Source organism: Gavialis gangeticus, unplaced genomic scaffold, assembly GCF_001723915.1.
Source record: "Gavialis gangeticus isolate Ggan-Ray unplaced genomic scaffold, GavGan_comp1, whole genome shotgun sequence".
In the NCBI taxonomy this organism is placed as follows: Eukaryota; Metazoa; Chordata; order Crocodylia; family Gavialidae; genus Gavialis; species Gavialis gangeticus.
The window spans coordinates 149,092,981-149,104,004 of record NW_017729032.1 but is presented as its reverse complement, the minus strand read 5'-3'; the positions used below and the strand labels follow the sequence as shown (position 1 = coordinate 149,104,004).

At 39.6% G+C, this 11,024-nt stretch overlaps 1 protein-coding gene across 1 annotated transcript in view; it reads left to right on the top strand.

Moving 5' to 3' along the window:
* Window positions 1-9,842, top strand: part of TMEM182 (transmembrane protein 182) — an 82,096-nt gene extending 72,254 nt beyond the window's left edge. Inside the window, exon 5 of the mRNA XM_019525552.1 lies at window positions 8,741-9,842. Coding sequence (XP_019381097.1) covers window positions 8,741-8,964 — 224 coding nt within the window. The 3' untranslated portion in view covers window positions 8,965-9,842. The remainder of the gene's footprint in view (window positions 1-8,740) is intronic.
* The last annotated feature ends 1,182 nt before the right edge of the window (window positions 9,843-11,024 follow it).

Sequence of the window (11,024 nt, the reverse complement as noted above, 5' to 3'; positions counted from 1 at the left end):
GACAAAAGTGATAAAGGACTTGTAAGGCAAGCTATATGAGGAAAGGCTAAAGGAAATTGGCATGTTCAGCTTGCAGAGAAGGTGCTTGAAGAGGACATGACAGCAGTCTTTAAATATCTGGAAGGCTGCCATAAAGAAGAGGAAAAACACCTTTTTTCACTTGCTGCAGGGGGCAGGATATGGTGAAGTTGCAGCAAAGCTGGTTTAGATTGCATAGCAGGAAAAAACTTCTTTAATGTCAGATCAATGAAGCAGTGGAATAAGATGCCAAGGGAAGTTGCAAAATCTTTATCACTCAAGGTGTTCAAGAAGTTGCATAAATATCAGTGAGTGATGATCTAGGAGTAGGCATGCCTAAGCTATACTATAGATAGTTTCCAAGCTTTTGGCTTTGCTAGTTGTCACATGGGACCAGGAAGTAAGCAATTTCTCACCCCCTCCTGTTGCTACACATGTGAGGGCTTGTAACATAACTGGGGTGGAAAAGCAGGCACTGACTTATAAGATGTACCAGACATGCTCTCCATCCTCAAAAACTGTGTGCCCCAGTAGCAGAAGCAGCTGCACGGCATTGCTTTTGTAGTAGTAACTGGATGCACCCTCCTCCGCTCCCACAGGATTCTCCTGTGATGCAAATCCTGCTTATTATGCCTCTGGTCAGGGGATTCATCTTTTTTTTTGCTTTCTTCAGAGACTTTGGGTGTTGGCTGCAGCCAAAACTGAGGGTTTTGACTGGAGTGTGCTAGTGCTCCTGCTGGAGCTAACCCTGGATATTCCCAGATAAAGAATCTTGTCCTTTTACTCAGGGGCAGACCAGTTGTTACATTAGTGATCAGGAAGGAATTTTACCCCATATTCAGTTTGGTATGGACTGTGGGAGTTTTTGTCTTCCTTGGATCCCTCAAGTGTATTTTAACAACTCTTACAGCAGCAGGACAATGGCCACCCTTGTTCTCCTGCTTTACCTTGGTGAAGCTAGGGTGCTATACTTCAAGTCTGTGTGACAGGGTTGACTGTGTAGTTTTAGTAATTGGTTAGACAAGGATTTGCTTGGGATGGTTTGGATAAGGATGGTCCTGCCTACAGCAAGGGGTTGAACTAGATGTCCTCCATAGTTTCCTTCCAGCCCTACTTTTCTGTGATTCTATAATAATTTAATTATGAGAGAAGTCTTAGTAAAACCCATAATTACCATAGGCCTAATACTTCAAGGTGCTGTGTACCTCCTGGGAACTCCTTAGAGCTGTCAACTCCCGTGGACTTAAGTGAGAACTGATGAGACTCACAAGCCACCAAGAGGTTCATAGCATGATCAGGCCTCCTGTGGGAGCCTAAGTTTAAGAAGGTATTTAGGTTTTCTCTCCACCCCACTTTTTTGCTGATAGAATGAAGGGAATGATGTCTGTATTTTAGGTACTGACTTACAGCACATTTTGCTCTCAGTTGTACATGCAGGCTCCTGTTACACTAAAAAGAATCCCATGTGCATATTCAAGAGCTGAATAGGACCCTTACTGTCTGATGCTAAAGTCCTAAGAGCCAGAAGGACAGAGGTCAAAGTGGGAGGGTTATCTGTGAGCTAAGTGAGAAAACAAAAACTGGCTTATAAAAAAAGTTCTCTGCAAATTGGAGAAGAACTTCAGAACTTTTAAGCACAACCAAAGGAGTCTCATCATTTATCTAGCACCTGTTGTCTTTGTGTCTATATAGTGAAAGATTCATGCTATAAACAGACATCTACCATTGACAAGTAAAAGGCATTTCTGCATGGTAAGAGTAAGTGCTAAAGGCCAACAAACTGCCTCTTGAATGCATAGACATTTCTAAAGGTTCTGTATTCTTTTTTTTCCCCTGTAATATGCAAAAGTATTTGTTTGAAAGAAATTCAAAAGAATAAATGCTTGTGACAGAAAAGAGTGACCTCAGAGGAGTACGTGTCTTATCACACTGCACAGTGCTGTGTATCAAACATGTGGGTTCTTAAAAAAATGCAGAATGGAAAGGAAAAGGCGGGGGGGAAAGTATTTATTTATCCTAATCTCTCTCAGACATATTTTATGTTCTGGAAAGAATTTTTCCCATCGTTCCTGATGCATGCAATTGCTGTTTTATTCCATGCTTACTTAAAGGCAAGGGCAAGTGGACACCCATGCCCTTCACAAGAGGTCTAAAATCTTAAAATGTAGAAATATAGCACTGCACTAAATGTTTCTAAAAGTATTTGATGGAATTGTGTGATTTCTTTTTCACATTGGTCATTATAAAATGAAAGTTGGGCAAATTGAGGGTTTATGACATTTTCAATAGCAAGTCAGCATATGGGGGACAGGACCAGATTTCCCAAAACAAATATATTCATCTTAGTATATTTTCCTTCATAATGAGCTGACATTTCACTTATACTTGAAATGGATGTTTTGTTGACTTTTATAGGCATGACTAATATTTTGAAGGAGACAGACAAGCTAATGATGAAAATGTGTGAGTATAGAAATATGGCGGAGCAAATTACTTAACAATTCCCTGCAAGTATAATTCTCTTTATCTAAACAAATAGTCTTAAGAAATAAAGGCCTAGTTCTGCTCTCACATATACAAGTTTTACATGACTTAGATTTACGTCAGTGAATTAACCGAAATCAGACTCCAAATGCATGTTTTGAGCAATTCTGATTACTTTGCCTCTTAGAAATTTCAAATACCCATCACAGTTTCTTTTTTCTTATTATCTCATAGAGCAGGGGTGGCCAACCTGCAGCTCCGTAGCCACATACGGCTTTTCAGAAGCTAATATGCATCTTCTTGAATCTTTGCGCAAACACACAGTGACCAGCTTCGAAATGGAATTATTGGTCCAAGTAGAAGCTGGTCACCATGTGCTTGCACAAAGATTCAAGGAGACACATGTTAACTTCTGAAGAGCCGCATGTGGCTCCAGAGCTGCAGGTTGGCCACCCCTGTTGTAGAGGAACTGCCTTAAAAAGTTGTCATATTCCCTGCATGCTCCCTGTATCTGATGCACTAAGGGTGGAGACAGACTTCTCCTTTTGTTGCCCTGTGCCACCATACCATCTTTTTTGGTGGCACAAAGGCCAGACAAAAAGATAGGTCCATGCCCCTTGCTGTACCACAAATGCCCAAAATTTGTGGCCATGACAAAGGTGGTATTAATTTGTGCTGCTGTTTAGTGGTGGGTGTCTCTTTTCTTTGTGGTGGGAGAGACTTGGCAGCTTGCAGCTGCTTACATTCTGTCACTGCCCCAGGCAGGTGCTCCAGGGGGCTGAGGGGCCCTGCATACCTTGGGAATTTCCACTCAGCATCAGACCCCTTAAGCCCTGGAAGCACCTGCCTGCATTTTGCTTCTCACAGAGATATGCACCGGAGACCTTTAAGTTAAACGATAGAGTCTTATCCGGTGAGAAACCCTGCCTGTTGCATTTATACGTGCTCCTGTATACATGCTTCATCAACTGGCTAAGACAGTCCCTTGAATATGGCAGAAGATTGTGTGGTTTTGCTCACAAAGCTGTAGAACTGAAAATCAGAAGACTTTTTGTTTTATTTTTTGGTTTGCTGTTGATTTGCTCTGTAACTTCGAACAAATCACTTTGGTGTGGTTTTCAGAATGCCCCTAAAAGACTCACTGTCAGCAGCAGTAGGAGGGTGCTGAGAGCCTTTGAAAATCTAACTCTGGTCATTGTATAAATCATTTTGTCTTCTATAAAATGGAGATAATCAGGTAAACTCACACTTAGATGGTGTCTTTTATCTGGAGATTAAGCACTTTGCTATATAAATCCTGAGATTATATTATCGTATGTGACATTATTTTTATTTATATTCTTGTTTATGTCCTGTCTTAAAAAAATATTTTTATGTTGCATGTAAGGTAATTAATTGTTTTTGAGTCTGTCTTCCTTTAGATAAATGGTCAAGAGTCAATTGCCCATTCAGTAAATCCACAATTTCTCTTGTCTGTATCACCATGTGTTTGGTGTGGGTAATGAACAGGGATCCTGGTTTTCTCTGATAACAATTTTTATTTTCTCTGATTAAAAAAAATAATCCTTAATTTTCAGGTTTAAAAAAGTAACCCAAAATCTACATTTTTTTGTGGCATTTCATTTTACTCACGGAAAAACATGGATTTTGGGTAACTTTTTTTAACCTGAATATTGGGGATTTTTTTTTTTATCAGAAAGAAAAAAATAAAATCAGAGAAAATCAGGATTCTTGGTAATGACGTTTTTTGAACTTGTCAGAGAATTAAGCATGTTCTTTTCTGCTCTTGACACCTTTATTGTTCAGGTTTTTTCACTTCAGTGCAGGAATCCTTGAACATCTCACAACATAAGATTGAATGGGCAGCAGTGGAGGTCCTGCCTCTTTGCTTCCCATGTTAGTTTTTGCTAACTTCTGCAATGGACTCTCCCACATGATTAGTAGAGGCAAGAGGGCCAACTGCATGCCATGGAACATTCCAGGAATTAGCTGGGTTTATGGCAGAAATTCTAACTAATGTTGTTATCTAGCTTGTGTGTGCAAAGTGCATTAGAGACTGCAATAAGTACAGATACATGAAGATGGATACCTTTTATTTGTTTTTATGACAAAAGCTCATATGTCACCAGTCTGATATTTTGTTTTAAGTAAAATCTGCCCTTCTGCAAAGAACCAGCCTAAAGCCCTTGTGCCTTTTAAGTCCTTCTTAAACCTTCTTTTAAAGAGCTTTAATGGAGCCTAGACACTGTGTTGCCTATCCATAGGGGAGTGGCTTCCATCTAGGGTGGCTATCATAGAGGACAGTCCAGTTGTCTTCTGTCCTCTATTGATATGAAAGCCGGCACCTTTATGTCCTCTATTTTTCTCTTGAAGAAAAATTTTTCTCTTGCAGAGAAAAATGGAAGACATAAAGGCATTGGGTTTCATATCAATAGAGGTCAGAGTAGCAGAAAACTGGAATGTCCTCTATGATGGCCACCCTGCTTCCATCCTCTGGGTGAATTTTCTGGGTGAATATTTTATTAATACTGATATTTAGTATAAGTTCAGTACTAAATTCCATCAGTATTGGGTGTGTGTAACATTTTAGTTGGGTAAAATATTTTCAGAATTGAATTTATGCCATTTAGAGTTGGGATGGGGGAGAGGGTTGACTTTGTTATGAACTCAAGCACTTAAAATATATATATACTCTTGAACATGTATTTCACAGTCAAGCAATGTGTCTGCCTCACTTATAATGCATCTCTTCTGCCTCCTTAAGATTGCAGATACTTTGGGATTTTAAGTCTTAATTATGCTTCATGGTAACCATACTAGCTTTTTTTTTTGGAAGGCTTCAAAATCTAGTATTCATAAACTGAAAGTGATTGAGAATGACTTCATTACAGATAATCATGATGGTCAAAGTGTAAAGACAGTAAGTTTGCAAAATAAATTCCCATAAAAATGTCAGTGCATTATATCTTAAGTCTTTGAATTTGGGTCAACTAATGAGTCCAAAAATATGGTTTGGTCTGTTTTAGGCTTTTTATATTTAATGTCTTTCAAACAGTTAACTTCATTGCTGGAGGCCTGGCAAATCAAGTTATCAGTCCAAAATCACTGGCCTCCAGTTTTCACAAGTATGTTACCTCATTCTGGTAATGTAATTCTGACTTGGAAAACTTTTTACATTTTTAAGAACATCCCACTATTCAAAAGGTCCACAGACATTTAAGAATCTCAGAAAACCCATGAAGTAGCTAAATAGTCCCTGGACAGACAGGGCATTGACAGTGTGTTGCCAGTAGGTCCAGGGAAATGATTATTCCCCTCTATTCAGCACTGGTGAGGCCACATCTGGAGTACTGTGTTCAGTTTTGGGCCCCCTACTACAGAAAGGATGTGAACAAAGTGGAGAGAGTCTAGTGGAGGGCAACAGAAATGGTGGGGCTGGGGGACATGACTTCTGAGGAGAGGCTGAGGGAATTGTGTTTATTTAGTCTAAAGATGAGAAGACTGAGTGGGGATTTAATTGCAGCCTTCAACTACCTGAACGAGTGTTTGAAAGAGGATGGATGGAGCTAGGCTGTTCTCAGTGGTGGCAGATGACAGCACAAGGAGCAATGGTCTTAAGTTGCAACAAGGGAAGTTTAGGTTAGATATTGGGAAGAATTTTCTCACTAGGAGTATAATAAAACACTGGAACAGGTTACCCAGAGAGGTGATGGAAGCTCCATCCTTGGAGGTTTTCAAGACATGGTTAGACAAAACTTTTGCTGGGATGATCTAGTTGTGGCTGGTCCTGCTTTGAGCAGGGCCTTGGACTAGATGACTTCCTGAGGTCCCTTCCAACCCTCATTTTCTATGATTCTATTCTGATTAAAACTCTCCAAAGATTTTTGGACATGATTTTCAGATTTATTGGGCATCACCCACTCCAGCTGAAGTCAAAGAAAGTTTTGAGTACTCCACCCCTTGACATCTTGTAGCAAAATAACTCAATTATCGTACTCAGAATTTCAATACATTCTGGCATAGATGCCATAACTGCCCAATGTCACCAGAAGGAACTGGCAGAGTTGCTGTTAGAACTCAGAAGCCTGTGGCTCCCACTCCCCTGCTTTTTCTTCTACAATCTGTGGACCCAGTTTTATTAAGAAGTGTCACCCAAAACTGTTTTTTTTTTTTGTATTACAGAGATACATACCCATCTTGGAATTTATATTTGATGTCAGTTATCGTCATTATATTTGAATATCTGAATACCTAGCCCTAATTTTGGAATATAAGATATGCCTACACCTCTTCTGTAGCAATCCTGAGACCACCTCTGAGAAACTAGCTCCACCCAATCTCCTGCTCTGTACATGCTGCTTGCATAAAATACAGTCTGGTTCCATTTTTGGAACTTGCCCAGGGTGGCTCTCAGATTCCCCGCCTGGGGTGTGCTTCCAGGACTGCTCTAACAGCAACCACATGCAATTTTTTTTTGGGATGTGGCATTTGAGGAGAGGGGGTGAGTGGGTAAAGATTATTTCTTGGCAGCTGTCACCTCTGTGGCTGTGAGTGTTTGACTGCACCCAGCACTCTCGTTGTCTTAAGTGGGAATGTTGGTAAGCAAAAAATTCAGAATCTGGCCCCTAGTGTCACATGATACTATTGCTCTGCTCTAGCATCTATGTTGCAAGGCTGAACATCTGATATATCAGCATTCCACTGAAATAACATGGAGTACTAGGGGAGGCAGCTGGTATATCAAGCAACACTCGTTCTGGAATATTAATGTAGTGGCTATGTGATTAATAACATTGTTGGAGAGGCGTGCTGCAAGTACGTATGTGTGTTAACAGTCCAACAGCTTTCCAAAATGGTGGCTGGAAAACCACCATTTGTCTTTGCTGTCTTCCTTTAGCCCACTGTTTAGCCCAAATTTTTGGCACTAAAGATCCTAATGTTGGTGGGGAAAGGGGTACTTTGTGCCTGTGGTGTGAAGAAGGGGCTGGATGGATGTTGTGGCCTTTTTGAAAAAATGTTTATCATGTGGTTGCCTGCAACCACAGAGGACTAAATGACCCAGAAGGTCCCTTCCAGTCCTGTATTTAATGGTAGTTACTTTTAGGAAACTGTTATGCCCAATCTGATGAAAATATTGATGTACTGATTAATTTTTTTTCATATAGCTGTCCCATTGTTTTGGGTAGTTAAGGAAAATTCAGCGTGATGCATCATAAAATGATCAAGTAGACTCCAGTAGAATGGAGTACATTCTAAAATATGTAGGGCGACCATATTTCCCGAGTTTCAAAATGAGACATTCTGCTCCATCAGCTCTCTGGCATCCTCAGTTGTCTCCAAGCTCTGGTCTCAGCTGAGTGTGCTCTCAAGTATGCATCTGGGGGAATGCAGAGTACTGGAGAGAGGAATGTGTCTGTGTGTGCACGTGTATGTGTATATGTGAAAGCATACAAACACCAACAGACTTTCTGTATGTCTGAAGAAGGACATTTGTGCCTGAAAACTTGCAAAGAACACTTTTTTCCAACTATTTAGTTGGTCTAATAAAAGATATTGCATCTACCCAAAGAACCTTGTCTGCATATGTGAAACAGTGCCACTTTTGTTGGGGCAGTCCCTCATTAAACACCTGTCTAAGACGTCCCACTGAAAATGGTACAGAAGTGTTTGAACAAAAGAGATAGGTGTTTAAACCAGGACTGTCCCAGTGAAAAGAGGAAGTAGTCATCCTAAAACTATGCATTTTACCGTAAGTGGTGTTGCAATATGCCTTAACTTGGATTTACAAACGGACAGGAGGATGCAAGGATCTCCTCTCCTTGCTCATACTATTCATACCTTGCAGAGGAGCTATGCAGGGAAGCAATTCCAGAACTTATGAGATAGAAAGATTTCTCCTTCTTACTGTCCTCAGGGGAGCAAGTACAAAATAGTAGCTGACCTGCTGAACTCACGCCTTAAACATGCATCTTTTGTTTTTGGTCACTTTGAATGGTCCAATAGAATTGACAGCATCTTTTCCCTTTAGCTGATAGGCTTGTGCATACGTCAGTGCAGTTCAGGAACGAGAGAAGTTAATATGGTTCAGCACAACTTTAGGCAACAGATGTCTGAGGACAGCTGACAGTGCCTAACAAAGAGGGCCTTGATCTTTGATGGGATGCTAGCATATTCAGTAAACACACCGATTATTTATTCCATACTTCTTATCATTACACTATTGATGTTTCTTTTTCAGGCATCATATTTTCATTGGTGGTCGTGATGTATGTCATCTGGGTCCAGGCAATGGCTGATTTGGAAAACTACGAGAACATGAAGAAAAAGGATTGTCCAGATTTTACTGTTCATGTGCGCTATGGCTGGTCTTTCATACTGGCTCCTATAGGAATATTTTTTGCTTTGTTTGCCGGAATGCTCTTCTTATTAGTAGGTCGTACTATTTATTTGCACTCCGACTAATCAGCCATCTGGTAATGGGCATGCTGGAAGCTGAGTGAAACTTTTTAACTGGATCACAATTTTTATACGTTATTCCTGCTACCATAATCTAAAGTTGTAGGTGTACTGGTAGAATTGCTTCAGTTACTTGTTTAATTGGTATGTTCCTATGATAAAGGACACAATACCCACTAAAAGAAAAAAATCCAGTTTCTTTGATTCTTCAGGAATTACATGACATGTTTTTCTACATAACATTATTTGCAGTATTAGATCTGCCTGCAAACATGAGAGGGCAAAAAAGCAACATAAAATGGGTCAAATCAAGATTTTATACGTTTGCCTTTTGGCAATTATTTTGCGTGGCTGTCAAAAAAGTCCTTGTGGAGAATGGTAAAAGACAGAGAGGAAAACAAATGCTTAGCCGAGTAATTTAATACACTGCCTGTCCCTTTCTCCACTACTCTCTTAAGCTTTAATATGAACAAACATTTCTGCACTTAAAAATAGAGTGCAGTTGTTCTTGCAGTGTTTCTCTGATATGGGTAGTACAGATGACCCCAGTGAATAATGACTTGGTGCTAGTATGTACAGGCAGTGGCTAAACTGCTAACATTATCTGTTTTACTTCTGTAAATGTTTGAAAGTGTGCTCTTCTATTCTTCTGTATTTTGTTGCATGATTCTCTAAGCCAAATCAATGCCCTTGAACATACTTAAAGTATGCCAAAATTATAGCATAAAATATATGGTGCATATTTTTAATCAAGTTTTTACTTAGACATTTTAGATGTGTTTAATAATTGGCTCCTCTAGTACCTGCAATGTTATCTAGAACTAAACTTAAATAGAGAAAAATTGTTGTATATTGACTTTTTTATTAAAAATGTTTATAACAATTATCATGTACAGCACGTGAACATTTATGTATTCTGAAGCCCTCAATTTCCTAAATATTAAAATCTATATTGTAGACCAAATCTGGCTTGCCTACGGGTCATCCCAAAGAAACTATTCAAGTGAGTAGGGGTAGTAGATTTATGCCTATATTATGCAACCGAGGCAAGCTGCTTATGTGTGCAGGTCCTTGTGCTCATGGCATGGAAAGAATGGGGTGGATTTCTAATAGTGGGGAAATTTATTTCACTTGGCAGTAGGTCAGGTTGAAATTAAATCCATCTGGGAAATTGGTTAGAGTTTGCACTTTGTAACTCAATGCAAAGTAGTTTTGGTTTGATGGAGAAACATAAAGACTTTATGTTGGTTTCTTCTCATGCACAATGCTTCATTCCACAGCTGTTATGAATATTAAAAGCATCTCTAAGAGGGAGGAAAGAGTGACCACCTAGAAGATGTGGTGGGATAGATTGGCTGTTGCTTCCAATCCAGCAGCTCTTGTGATTGGAAGATTTCCAGTCTTCCCTGCTACTTATTTATTTTTCCATCATCAAGATTAACTTTATACATTATAAAACAGGAAGGCAACTGGGGGGAGCACAAGCATTGGAAATAATTACCAAATCACAAAAATATTTTTATGGCAGCTAACATGATGTTTTTAATTATTGTGCCACAAGAGTACGATGGGTGAATATTTAACAGAAAAATCATAAACAAATATATGAATTCCATATAGATGCTGGCCATCAGGAAAATATTAAATTTACACAATAATGCCCTCGGTTAGCCAGGAAAAACTGAAATTAACCCAGTCCCCCACCTTGTGCATAAATATTACATTCCTGCCTTTAATTACACAATCATACACTATTTCTCAAATAATACAATATGTCAATTTTTCCTCTACAGCCTTGGATACTCAACGGTAATTGTGTGAATAAATTCAATAAGCAAGAGCTATTTGACTAGACAGCACTTTCAAACCCTGGCCAATGCTCCCCAGGAGGGAGCCCTTTTCCACTGCAACTTAGGGGGCACCAGGAATAAGCCACTTTCCGACAGCTCTTAAAAGCATTAGAATGCTGAGGTGCCTCAGAGCTGGGCTCCTTCCTGCAAAGCTTACCATGTGTGCAACAGCAACTAATAAATTCTGCAAAGCAAGAGCCAAAGGCTCCTTTGGAG